Consider the following 14,648-nt stretch of genomic DNA (forward strand, 5'->3'; position numbering starts at 1 on the left):
TCCTTCACCTTGATACAAAGTCGCCTAAAGCCTAGAATAATGTCTATTGTCCTTCCTTTGTCTTTCCACGTAGAAACTAGTAAAATCCACTTGGCACTCCGGAAGAGTAGACGATAGAATAAAGGTTTCACGTCAGCCTGCTTTCCTTACTTGGCACTGAAACAATGAATGGTCTCCTCTGGGACGTGGAGCCCAAGAGAGAACTGAGACGAGGGGGTCCTCTCCTTTTCCCCTAGCCCCTCACTCCATCTCCTCTAACTTCCACACTCTAACTCCAACTCCCTAACTAGGCCTGAACTGTGGTGCTATCCCCATCTAGTGGTGGAATCTGTGTAGTGCACCTAACAGCCTGTTAACAGGGATCTTTATACAAAAGTGCAAAACACGATACAACATACATCATAACAAAATTGGCAGTGCCCACGTACAGGAGGGGACCACAGGCAGGAGCAGCAATCTGAGCTCTGCCCTATGCGGCATTCCCTGTGGCCCCAGTGAAAGCCGTACATTAGTACAGCACTGACATGTCAGCGCATGAGCAGGAAAACTGCATAATTGATTAATAAAGTATATTAAAACATTTTTTGGGCTATTTGGAACATATTAAAAGAAAGTTTTACAAAAGCTTAGTTACTCTTTAAGGCCGCTTTCATGCAGTCAGTGTTTGGTGAGTGATGAACGTGGCCTAAGAGTTACAGCAGGCCAAGCCATGTGCCTTTTCATCAACACAAAAATATCCTTTATGTTATAAATGTGTTAGTGGTTGTCATGACTATCTGGATCTGTGTAAAGCCTCATTCACACGTCAGTGTTCCACATACGTGTGCTGTACATGTTCACCACGGACAGCACACGTATCCATTCATTTTGATGTGTGTATTCACACATCATTTTTTTACTACAATCCGTGGGTCCGTGGTTTTATTAGCACAGATGCATGCTCTATTTTGTCCAGGGTTCATGGATCCATCACGCCCATTATTGTCTATGGGTCCATGAAAACCACGGGTTCAACATGGATGCCGTCTGTGTTTCATGGATCATTAGGAAGAGATGCTTTGAATTTTATTTTTCAGCTGTGCAGAGTCAGTAAAACATGGATAACAGATGGACAGCAAAAAACGGACACACGGACTGCACATGGATCAATTACGGAGGCATCACTGACCACCTTTTCACCGATTTAGAGGGGTTGTCTCATCTGAAACAATGGGGGCATATCGCTAGGATATGCCCCCATTGTCTGATAGGTGCAGGTTCTACCACTGGGACCCACACCTATCTCCTAAATGGAGCCCCGAAAGTGGTGGAGGGCATACTGCGCAAGCACAACTGCCCTCCATTCATTTCTACTGGGCCGCCAAAAATAGCCAAGCGCTGGCTGAGCTATTTCCATTGGCTCCTAGAAGTGAATAGGAGCGGTCATGCGCTCCCATTCACTTCTATAGTGGCCGGACCGGGGTCCTGCAGCCACCACTTTGGCCCACTCCGTTCTCGATATAGGTGTGGGTCCCAGCGGTGGGGGCATATCCTAGCGGGCATACCCTAACGTTATGAGGAAACTGTGGATACAACACTGTTATGGGGGCCCTGATTGCTGGCGCTAGTAACAGCTTCTGATGCTAGGGGCATGGTGTCTGCCACACATGTTGCCTTCGCGCTTATGCTTGGCTCCCTGTATGGTGGCTGGCACTCTGTTCTGGGGACCTTTGTACCTGGCACATTGTTATGGGGCACACTTTTTAGAAGACAGCTTTGACTGACACTTTGTTACAGGGCACCTGTGTCTGCCACTGGTGCTATGTAACGGGCATCTGTGACTGGCATAGTGTTACAGGACACCTCTAGTTAGCACGCTGTCATGGAACATTTGTGGCTGACACACCATGACAGGGATTTGTTGGGTGGCACACTGTTATGGGGACTCTGTAGCTGACTTTGCGCACATTTGGCTGGCATTCCATCTGCTTCTGTAGCTGGCATACTGTTACAGGGCACCTGCAGTTGGGGATTTATCCGATAACACATTATTATGGGGATTTAGCACCTGGCGCAGGTGGGGCAGTTTTGCCTGTTACCAGGGGTACTGAAGGCGGCAACACTGTTTAGAAGGACATCTGTGAGGGATACACGGTTACAGGGCATCTGTCTGCCACCCTGTGATCAGGACACTGTTGTTGGCACAGTGTAATGGGGCATTCTTTGGCTTGCATACGGTTAGGAGAGCTGGCACACTGTCATCAAACATCTGTGGAGTGAAGGATATTATTGGGATTTGTTGGGTAACACATAGTAATGGGGACTGAGCTCCTGGCACAAGGTTCTGGGGCATCTTTGGCCGCCATGCAGTTGCAGACTGAATATAGCTGGTTTAATGTCATGAGCATCTAGTGCCTGGTACATAATGGCGGCTCTCCTATAGCAGTGAGTGCAGACATTGGAGGTGCTGTACACACGGTACGGCGCACTGACTGTACTCATGACTCATCCGCCTCCGCCCCGCCCATTCTGTATTACCCGGAAGTCCATGACAGAACGCGGGGCGGGGCATCGCGACCCTAGGAAGGTCACATGGCGGCCACTACGCTGCTCTGCCTTCTATACCATGGACCCTGGCACAGCGGGTAAGCGCTGACAGCTCTCGCACGTTATTAGTCATACAGACTGCCGGGCTGTGCTGTCTGCCCAGTGTACGGTTCATATCTACAGCCTGTCCTTGTCACAGTTTCCATGAGGATGGAAGAGCTATGTCATTTGCAGTACTACAGAAGACTGACGTGTAGTAGAAACCTCAGTCTTCAGCCGGTGTTGTGACTGGTACATAGCGGGTTAACTCCAGGTAGAGATCTGACTGATCACTTTCTGACAGCTCCCATTATTGTACTGGGAAGTGTCCGGTTTCCTTGGCGGTTCCGGTGTAGACTGCATTCCTTGCCTTCAAAAACCCCAAAACCAGGAGGGAATGGAGTAGCCAGTAGGACCGCGTGCCAGTCTTGGCCGTGCGGCGGACCGCAAATTGCTGCCTGCAAAAAAACGGGCACTGATTGCGTGACGCTGACCCTACATGAATGGAGTCCGCAATCTGCATCCAACTGTCCTCACCGCAAAAAGGAGTGCATGCACTACTTTTTTGCGGTGCGGAGGCATAGACAGAAAACCCTCCGTAGTGCTTCATTGGCTTCCGATCAAATGAATGGGTCCTCATCCGTGATACAGTGTGCACACGGCCGGTGCCCGTATATTGCGGACCTGGAGGCTGCAATATGGCATGGCCAGGCAACGACTGTGTGCACGAGGCCTAAGACTCTGTTCACACTTGTGTCTTTTACATCCAGTTTTTATTGTCTTTTGGCGATTCGTATAACATATTGCATAAATGTATCCAGTAAAGGAAACCTGACAGACCCGTTATTAGGCTTCATGTACACCGTGGTGATGGACCATGTGATTGGAGCATGTGATCTGACGTCACCACAGGTCCTTTAGCCCACAGCTCATCATTAAAGAAGTAAAGAAGAGACCGGTAACTACGCGATCAAGAGGAGAAGGTGAGTTAATTATTATTATTTTTTTAACCCTCAATTGATCACCTACTAAGCATTCTGTTTTCAGAATGCTATTATTTTCCCTTATAACCATGTTATAAGGGAAAATAATACAGTGAATAGACTGTCACCTAGCAACCATGCGTGAAAATCGCACTGCACCCGCACTTGCTTGCGGATGCTTGCGATTTTCATGCAACCCCATTCACTTCTATGGGGCCTGCGTTGCTTGAAAAACGCAGAATATAGAGCATGCTGCGATTTTCACACAACGCACAAGTGATGCGTGAAAATCACCGCTCATCTGAATAGCCCCACTGAAATGAATGGGTCGGGATTCAGTGCGGGTGCAATACGTTCACCTACCGCATTGCACCCGCGCGGAAATCTCACCCGTGTGAACGCAGCCTAAAACGCATTGCACCCATGCGGAAAAAACTGAGCAACTGAACGCAATCGCAGACAAAACTGACTGAACTTGCTTGCAAAATGGTGCGAGTTTCACTGAACGCATCCGGATCTAATCCGCCACGCTCGTGTGAAAGAGGCCTAACAAAGCTACAACCAACCCTGTACCTCACATGGATCCAGAGATCTGCCCATTCATTGCTGCAATTGATCTGCTAGATGATCTTCAGCCTGGCAGCTCAGGGGTGCGTCCTTTCTGCTGCAGCTCTCTCCCTGTAACTGCCACAGCTTCTTACAGAACATATAGTGACCACAATATAATTATATTCCCCCTAGAATATAAGAAGCAAAAACACTGAATTTAAAAAAAAGCTAATTTTCCTGGGTTGAGGGCAGCATTTCAGGGCATAGACTGGGAGCAGCTACTGTCACATAATAATACAGAGGATAAATAGGAGAGCTTCAAATCCACATTGAGTAATTGCACTAAAAATGTATTCCTTTACGTAACAAGTATAAACAGCTAAAATGAATCCCCCCATGGCCTAAAGCTACTGTAAAAAGGGCAATAAATGACAAAAAAAAGGGCATTTAAAAAATACAAATCTGAGGGGTCAGCTGTAGTGTTTGAAGTTTACAAAGGGCTTAACGAAATCTGTAAAAAGGAGCAAAGGTTCCCTAAATAATGGTAATGGGGGGGGGGGGTAGTCACTGAAGATAAGGAAAAGGCAGAGTTACTAAATGTTTTTTTTAAACTCTGTGTATGTATTGTAAGGGATCGCCTCTTATTCGGGGGTCATTCTCACAAGGATCTTCATAACCACTGGGTTTCAGGTCCAAACAGTGCAATTTATTTTACACTCTTCATACACAACATGGCATAAAACAAAAGCCTGCCCGTCTGGGCTCTACCTAAACATAATAAACATCGTATCCCTAACTCGGCTATACGATAGCGTTCACACATGGAACCAGGTGCGGCTTACCCCAGACATACAGTCCACCAGCCCTCAGGCTGTAACAAATGCAGTACCTTTGGAGGGGGTTGTGGTCTAGCAGTCCTCCTGACTCTGACCTTTCAATGCTTGTTCTTGGGTGTCGCTGAGTCCCCCAAAGTCCAGGCTATTGCATAGCCTCGTGGCCCCTCAGCCTTGCCTAGCTGAGACCACACTGACAGAGCCTCACCAGGCCTCTGTCTGCACACTCTCCAGAGTGAGACCCACCCAGGATCCATTAGCAGGATTAAATAGCATCCCTGGACATGAGCATGCCCTAAGTCCCGGACTGGAACCTGGGGAAACAACACCTTAATGTTCACATTGCCACATATGCCACATTTTCTTGCCATCGCCTGGCTCAACCTTCCCCCTGGAAGATGTGGTCAGGGTCAGAGGCTTCCCTTTATTTTGCCAGACCCATGCCATCAGTGCTTGGTTTGTTACCCACACTGACATCTTGCCCAAGAGACATTGTCTACAATGTTCCCATGTCCATGTGACAGGCAGACCCTCTCTTTTTATTTTTTTATCTTTCTCGCTCTTTGACTTACACAGCTGCTTCAGCCGAGCACGCTTCTTATGACTCGCCTCTTTTTGTCTCTTTATTTTAACAGTAGATCGTACATTTCTTTTTCCTTTACTCTTAGAATTTCGATCTCGGCTTCTGGAACTCCCTTCAGAATATATTTTTATGCAAACGACCGACTCTCTGTTTGACTTCGCTGGCTCTTGCAGACGCTTAGGCCTTTTCTTCTTGTCTTTGCGAAGCTCCGTCAGCAGAGCTGGCTTGCCCCCGCTCGCTTCTTTTCCAGCAGTGGTTTCCTCAGATGGTGCCTCAGTTTCAGGGTCTTCTGCCTCTTCACTGCCTCTCCCCACTTCGGCTTTACCCTTGATCTCTGGAACATCCAAGGATTTCTCCCACTTCAAGAGCTCGGCCTTAGCTTCCTTGGCCTTGGTCTCTTTGGTGTCCTCCTTTACTTTATTAGCCTTCTCACCATTCAGGGACATGGCATCATATCCTTGCTTTCTTAATTCCTCCTTCCCTTTCGCATCAAGGTTGGAGGCACTGGGGTCTTCAGCATACTCCTTGTCTTCTGGCGTTTTCTCCAGAGGCTCACCCAAGATACTGGACTCCTTTTGGGGAGGAGTCAGGAGAGACAGCCCATCGTAATAGCCCGGATCTGCAAACTGGTCGTCCATCTCCTCATATCTCTTCCCCAGCAGGCTGCTGGCTACTTGGAAGACCTTGTAGGCAGAGGGGACGTCTTTTGCAACCTGGTCCTGGTTACACACTGTCATGAGACTCTTGGCCTCTGCATGCACATCAGCCCCATCAACTGGTTCAGCCGATACCTTTTCCACCTTCTCTGCCTTGGCCAGCACCCCGGCACCACCATCTCCAGACCCACTTTTACCAGGCTCTGACTTCTTGGCACCTTCCAGAGGATCTTCCTCTTCCAGTTTCTCATTTTCTTCCACCTGCTGTGCAGCAGCACGCTTAGGCTTCTCCAACTCATAGATGGCATCTTTTGAGCTCATGAGAGCTTCCATCTCTGCTCTGAGTTGCTTGTTCAGCCTCTCTAATTCATTTCGCTCCTCAAGCACTTCTTCAAGGGCTCTAGCCAAGGAGAGGGCCTTGGTCGCCTTCTCTCGAGCATCAGTCTCCGCTTGGTCACGTTCTTCGGCATATCTGGCCGAGGTGGTTTTCTCTTCAGCCAGGAGCTTGTCCAACATCTTATGTTTCTTCTCCAATTTAGACACAATTTGTTTCTGGTGGTCCAGGTCTACCATCCGAACACGCAACTCTTGATCAAGTTGAGCCATCCTGGCTTCCAAATGACTTTTCTCCTCCAAGAGAGCAGATTTTTCTGAGGCGCTGTCTAGAACCTCATCAGCCAACTCATCTCTTTCCTGCTCTGCATGAAGTCTTGATCGCTCAGAAGCTGCAAGTTCCTCTTGAAGTTGGAGAATTTCCGCTTCTATTAGTGACTCTAGTTCCTTCAGTTCATTCATCTCTTTCTGTGACTCCTCTGGAGACTCCTGCAGTTGCTCTGCTAGAACCGCTAGCGCCATTTCTAGTGTATCTAGGGACTGTGCAGAGCGAGAGAAAACATCTTCAAGTTTGTAGCTGTACTGTCCTGTCAGGTCATCTACAACTGTCAGGATATGAGCTTCAGACACTAGGCTGTCACCCGACTGAACTCTCGTCTCGTCAGATATAACTGTCATCTGGTCGCTAGACTCGCTACTAGTAACCACTTTAGTTTTGCTGGGTCTGACATGGTAGCCTCACTCTCAAAGTTGCTAACTGTCACGGCACATACGCCACTTATACTGTTTGTGTCATTATTAACCCTGACCTCTAGGGGCACCCATGAGTCAATCCCCACCTGGGACATTTTATTAATCATAGAAACCTGTGGAGACTGCACATCCACCTCTGGTACGTGTGGTACACCCTCTAGCCCCGCCACATTGTCTACAATGGGGTCTCCTAGGGGTGTTTCTTCAACATTTATCAACACTTTTATATCAGAAACATGTTTACCAACAGGGTTAGCTTTTTCCCCAATCACAGCCTGCAAAGGAAAAGGCCTGTCATTATTATCACATATTTCACATGACATCACATTTCCATTATGCATTTCGTCAAACATGGTACCATCACTTTGCACCTTATCTGCACCCTTGTTCTCAATGTGCAGCTCCTTCACATTATCATTTAAAGGGACAGGTACAGGTTCTGCAGGAGTTTTGTCACTCTCTGCAGAAATGTCTCCATTACTTAAAACCTCCAAGCATAAGGGGAAATTACGGCCCACCATTTCCTCATGTATGAGCGTATTTGTAACATCAGGTTCACTCTCAGTGAGAACCACCTGAGAGTCCGTATTATTCACATAATTGTCCCGAACATGTAACACTCTACCAGTCTCTGGGGCGGCCATCATGCTACCTCTTACCTGGGCTAGCATGGGATCTCTGACTTTCACCACCCCAAATCTAGCTTTGATCACCAGCTCTTTGGGTGACCCAGAAACCTTCTCCCCTGCAGGTTTCTGCGAGGGAGCAATCACAGCAGGCTTATCCGCCTGTTCAGACACAGTTTTTTCTCTGTGTGACTTATTACCTACCGGCCCAGCAGGTATCCCCTGCCGCCGGCTCACTGTCACTGGGTCTGCCACATAGTTAATAACAGGAACAGTCTTACCCTTTGTAATCCACCATTCTGGTAAAGCAGTGCCATTCTCTCCCGCGGACTCATCAAGGTTGTGGTTGCTCCTAGCAACAGCTTTACTGCACCTCCGCACTTCCTCTCCAGGACTCCGGACACAGTCGCAGGGAAGATATGCACTCCTGAGAACCGCACCGCTCTCCACCTCTTTGTCTTCCCGACGGTTGCCCTTGGCAACGGCACATATCTGCTGTTCATCGGATTCTCCAGGTACACAATTTGTAGCATTTTCTCCTCTCCACAGCTGCCAAAATAATGGGAAGTCTTTACCAAGCACAAACTCCACTTCCAGGGTCTCACATTTTAAGAGCTCCCACTGCACAGGGCCATAGTCTGTTATAAAGGTCAGAGACACGGTGACATCTGTCTCTGGCCCTCTCTCCAGAAAGTCCAGAATTACGGGCAGGACCTGAGACACTTGTTGGCGGGAGTCTAGTACAACCAGCAGCGGGATCCCCCCGATCACCATCTCACAGGACTTTTCCCACACGCTCCACCATTTGGCAGCCATTTTCACAGGTCAGTTTCTTTTACTGTGCCCTTTAAATCCCTGCACACCTTACACCTCAGAAAAATAAAGTCCAGATTAACCAGCAGTTTTCCAGCAGCACCTGCTCCAGCTCCAGCGAACAAGCAGGCTTCCGGCCCTTTAAGTCACTGCACAGAAACACAGCAATTCCTTGGCAACATTCAGCAGCACCTGCTCTTTTCCGTCAGGTCGTTGCCCCTAGCAACCTGCTGTTATTGCCCGCATCCTCCACCATATGTAAGGGATCGCCTCTTATTCGGGGGTCATTCTCACAAGGATCTTCATAACCACTGGGTTTCAGGTCCAAACAGTGCAATTTATTTTACACTCTTCATACACAACATGGCATAAAACAAAAGCCTGCCCGTCTGGGCTCTACCTAAACATAATAAACATCGTATCCCTAACTCGGCTATACGATAGCGTTCACACATGGAACCAGGTGCGGCTTACCCCAGACATACAGTCCACCAGCCCTCAGGCTGTAACAAATGCAGTACCTTTGGAGGGGGTTGTGGTCTAGCAGTCCTCCTGACTCTGACCTTTCAATGCTTGTTCTTGGGTGTCGCTGAGTCCCCCAAAGTCCAGGCTATTGCATAGCCTCGTGGCCCCTCAGCCTTGCCTAGCTGAGACCACACTGACAGAGCCTCACCAGGCCTCTGTCTGCACACTCTCCAGAGTGAGACCCACCCAGGATCCATTAGCAGGATTAAATAGCATCCCTGGACATGAGCATGCCCTAAGTCCCGGACTGGAACCTGGGGAAACAACACCTTAATGTTCACATTGCCACAGTATATATATATATATATATATATATATATATAGAGAAAGGAGCTGAGGTGCTGGGGTTGTTAGTACATCCAGTAATATACTCACTTGGCTAACTGTAGATATGGTCCAAGCTAAGTTAAATAGGGTAAAAGTGAACAAGGCTCTGGGTCCAGATGGATTACACCCAAGAGTGCTTAAAGAGCTCAGTTCAGTCATTGCTGTGCCCCTGTTTATAATTTTTTAAGATTCTCTAGGTACTGGTACAGTGCCAAGTGATTGGCGCAAGGCAAACATAGTGCCCATATTCAAAAAATGATCTATGTCCTCCACAGCAGGGCTCTAGATGGCGACCAAAATAGTCGCCAATGCGACTTAGAATTTACAAATGGTGACAGGACTAGACCCGCCGCCGCAGCTCTGCAGTTGAATACAGTGGCGGGGCACAGGAGCTGATAGTACTCTTACCCACCGCCGATGTTCTTCACAGCAGCGCAGTGGAGGAGGAGTCTCTCCCTCCCCCTGTGCTGCCGCCGCCCATTAGAAGAGAGACGGGAGCAGGAGGGGAGGGGCTGTGGCCATTGCGCCGCCAATGAAGATAAATGACCTGTTAATACAAATACAAGAGGCGGGTGCCGGAATCAAATAGCCGGCACCCGACCTCTATGACAGGGAGCTGCGATCCGCTGCAGTTAACCCTTCAGGTGCGGTACCTGAGGGGTTAACTGCAGCAGATCGCAGCTCCCTGTCATAGAGGTCAGGTGCCGGCTATTTGATTCCGGCACCCGCCTCTTGTATTTGTATTAACAGGTCAGTTATCTTCATTGGTGGCGCAGTGCGCCCCCCCAACACCCCAGTATAATAAACATTGGTGGCGCAGTGCGCCCCCCCCCCCCCCTCCCAATGCCCCAGTATAATAAACATTGGTGGCGCAGTGCCAATGAGGGTTAAAAAAATAAAAATAAATTAACTCACCTCCTCCAATCGATCGCGTAGCTGCCGGTCTCCTGTTCTTTCTTCAGGACCTGTCAAAGGACCTGTGGTGACGTCACTGAGCTCATCACATGGTCCATTACCATGGTGATGGATCATGGGATGTACTATGTGATAACCACAGGTCCTGAAGAAAGAACAGGAGACCGGCAGCTAAGCGATCAATTGTAGGAGGTGAGTTAATTTTTAATTAATTTTTTTATTTTATTTAATTTTTTTAACCCTCAATTGACCTTCTACTAAGCATTAGTATTAAAGAATGCTATTATTAATGCTAGTATTAAAGAATGCTATTATTTTCCCTTATAACCATGTTATAAGTGAAAATAATACAGTGAATAGACTGTTATCTTAGCAACCATGCGTGAAAATCGCACCGCATCCGCACTTGCTTGCGGATGCTTGCGATTTTCACGCAGCTCCATTAACTTCTATGGGACCTGCATTGCGTGAAAAACGCAGAATATAGAGCATGCTGCGATTTTCACGCAACGCACAAGTGATGCGTGAAAATCACCGCTCATGTGCACAGCCCCATAGAAGTAAATGGGTCCGGATTCAGTTCTGGTGCAATGCGTTCACCTCACGCATTGCACCCGCGCAGAAATCTCGCCCATGTGAAAGGGGCCTAAGGGTGAATAGGACAAGGGTTCCAGCCCCTAAGGGGGCTAATAGTAAGTAAATAAAAATAACACAAACACTAAGGCTACTTTCACACTTGGGGCAGTGTGATCCGGCGGGCAATTCCGTCGTCGGAACTGCCTGCCAGATTCGCCAATCTGGATGTGACTGAAAGCATTTGTGAGACGCATCCGGATCCATCTCACAAATGCGTTGCAAGAATGAATCCGTCTCTCTGCTTGTCATGCGGACCGGAAGGACGGATCCGGCATTCTGGTATTTTGGCATTCAGGCAAGTCTTCAGTTTTTCTCGCCGGAGATAAAACCGTAGCATGCTGTGGTTTTATCTTTTGCCTGATCAGTCAAAAACACTGAACTGAAGACATCCAGATGCATCCTGAACGGATTACTCTCCATTCAGTATGCATGGGGATATGCCTGATCAGTTCTTTTCCGGTATAGAGCCCCTGTGACGGAACTCTATGCCGGAAAAGAACAACGCTAGTGTGAAAGTACCCTAAAATATTAAGTTTAAATCCTCCTTTCCCAATTTTACATATAAAATAAATAAACAATAAATAAATAAACATATTACATAGCGCTGCGTCAGAAAAGTCGAAACTTTTCAATTATTAAAAAATATCTTTTATGCGGTGAGCGCCGTAACAGAAATAAATAAATAAAAACCATGCAATTCGCCATTTTTTTGTCACCTTGTCATCCCAAAAAATAGGATAGGGCTGTTCTATTATGGGCCGAACGTTTTATAAAATGCGAAATGCACGCAGCTTTTTTTGGTATTTTTTATTTTATTTTTGCGCAGTATTGAGTATCGCAATACTTTTTTATGGTGACGAAAGCGAATCAAAACTTTGGTATCGAAACAATCTGATCGGCCTAGCGTTGTCCCGATACCAAAATTTTGATTCGGTTTTGATTTGGCGACTAAAAATTTAACTTGGCTCCTAAATTTTTCAGTTTAGGAGCCAATGGCTACTAGGTATTTCTTTTAGTCTGGAGCACTGCACAGGTAATTATAGACCAGTTGGTTTAATTTCTGTTGTGGGAAAAATGTTTGAAGGAATCTTAAGGGACTATATACAGGAGTATGTGACTGTAAATAATAGTATAAGTGATAACCAGCATGGGTTTACCAAGGACAGAAGTTGTCAGACTAACCTGATTTGTTTTTATGAGGAGGTGAGTAGTAGACTGGACAGAGGGGCGGCTGTGGATGTAGTGTTTCTGGATTTTGCAAAGACTTTTGATACTGTCCCTCATAGACGCTTAATAAGTAAAGTAAGGTCTATAGGCTTAGAAAGTATAGTTTGTAATTGGATTGAAAACTGTCTGAAGGCCTGTGTCCAGAGAGTTGTGGTCAATGATTCCTGTTCAGAATGGTCCCGGGTTATAAGTGGTGTACCCCAAGGTTCAGTGCTGGGCCCTTTATTATAAACTTTATTTATTAATGATATTGAGGACGGGATTAATAGCATCAGAGGTCGCACTACAGTGCTCCAGACTAAAATAAATACCTAGGAGCCATTGGCTCCTGAACTGAAAAATTTAGTCGCCAAATTGAATTGTTAGTCGCCAAATTTAAATACATAGAATTATACTGTATATTACATGTAGCCTGCAATACACCGTATATTATACATATATAGCCTATAATATTGTATAAGATATATAGCCTGTAATACGCTGTATAATATAGATATATAGCCTGTAATACGCTGTATAATATAGATATATAGCCTGTAATACACTGTATATTATAAATATATAGCCTGTAATACACTGTATAATTATATACAGTGTGTGTGTGTGTATATATATATATACAGTGGGGGAAATAATTATTTGACCCCTCACTGATTTTGTAAGTTTGTCCAATGACAAAGAAATGAAAAGTCTCAGAACAGTATCATTTCAATGGTAGGTTTATTGTAACAGTGGCAGATAGCACATCAAAAGGAAAATCGAAAAAATAACTTTAAATAAAAGATAGCAACTGATTTGCATTTCATTGAGTGAAATAAGTATTTGAACCCCTACCAACCATTAAGAGTTCTGGCTCCCACAGAGTGGTTAGACACTTCTACTCAATTAGTCACCCTCATTAAGGACACCTGTCTTAACTAGTCACCTGTATAAAAGACACCTGTCCACAGAATCAATCAATCAAGCAGACTCCAAACTCTCCAACATGGGAAAGACCAAAGAGCTGTCCAAGGATGTCAGAGACAAAATTGTAGACCTGCACAAGGCTGGAATGGGCTACAAAACCATTAGCAAGAAGCTGGGAGAGAAGGTGACAACTGTTGGTGCGATTGTTCGAAAATGGAAGGAGCACAAAATGACCATCAATCGACCTCGCTCTGGGGCTCCACGCAAGATCTCACCTCGTGGGGTGTCAATGGTTCTGAGAAAGGTGAAAAAGCATCCTAGAACTACACGGGAGGAGTTAGTTAATGACCTCAAATTAGCAGGGACCACAGTCACCAAGAAAACCATTGGAAACACATTACACCGCAATGGATTAAAATCCTGCAGGGCTCGCAAGGTCCCCCTGCTCAGGAAGGCACATGTGCAGGCCCGTCTGAAGTTTGCCAATGAACACCTGAATGATTCAGAGAGTGACTGGGAGAAGGTGCTGTGGTCTGATGAGACCAAAATAGAGCTCTTTGGCATTAACTCAACTCGCTGTGTTTGGAGAAAGAAAAATGCTGCCTATGACCCCCAAAACACCGTCCCCACCGTCAAGCATGGGGGTGGAAACATTTTGCTTTGGGTGTGTTTTTCTGCTAAGGGCACAGGACAACTTATTCGCATAAACGGGAAAATGGACGGAGCCATGTATCGTGAAATCCTGAGCGACAACCTCCTTCCCTCTGCCAGGAAACTGAAAATGGGTCGTGGATGGGTGTTCCAGCACGACAATGACCCAAAACATACAGCAAAGGCAACAAAGGAGTGGCTCAAGAAGAAGCACATTAAGGTCATGGAGTGGCCTAGTCAGTCTCCGGACCTTAATCCAATCGAAAACCTATGGAGGGAGCTCAAGCTCAGAGTTGCACAGAGACAGCCTTGAAACCTTAGGGATTTAGAGATGATCTGCAAAGAGGAGTGGACCAACATTCCTCCTAAAATGTGCGCAAACTTGGTCATCAATTACAAGAAACGTTTGACCTCTGTGCTTGCAAACAAGGGTTTTTCCACCAAGTATTAAGTCTTTTTTTGTTAGAGGGTTCAAATACTTATTTCACTCAATGAAATGCAAATCAGTTGCTATCTTTTATTTAAAGTTATTTTTTCGATTTTCCTTTTGATGTGCTATCTGCCACTGTTACAATAAACCTACCATTGAAATGATACTGTTCTGAGACTTTTCATTTCTTTGTCATTGGACAAACTTACAAAATCAGTGAGGGGTCAAATAATTATTTCCCCCACTGTATATATATATACACACACACACACACACAGCTACAGCAGCAGAATGCAGGTGATGCTGTCACACGGCCAACTAGGGGTTAACGACGTCC

General features: G+C 46.3%; 1 protein-coding gene across 1 annotated transcript in view; it reads left to right on the forward strand.

The window, feature by feature from the left end:
- The first annotated feature begins 2,529 nt into the window (after positions 1-2,529).
- The window catches only part of CMC1 (C-X9-C motif containing 1), a 74,834-nt gene continuing 62,715 nt past the window's right edge, over positions 2,530-14,648 (forward strand). Inside the window, exon 1 of the mRNA XM_040432388.1 lies at positions 2,530-2,624. Within this exon, the coding sequence (XP_040288322.1) occupies positions 2,606-2,624 (19 nt within the window). The 5' untranslated portion in view covers positions 2,530-2,605. The remainder of the gene's footprint in view (positions 2,625-14,648) is intronic.

This window comes from Bufo bufo, chromosome 5, assembly GCF_905171765.1.
Source record: "Bufo bufo chromosome 5, aBufBuf1.1, whole genome shotgun sequence".
Classification (NCBI taxonomy): domain Eukaryota; kingdom Metazoa; phylum Chordata; class Amphibia; order Anura; family Bufonidae; genus Bufo; species Bufo bufo.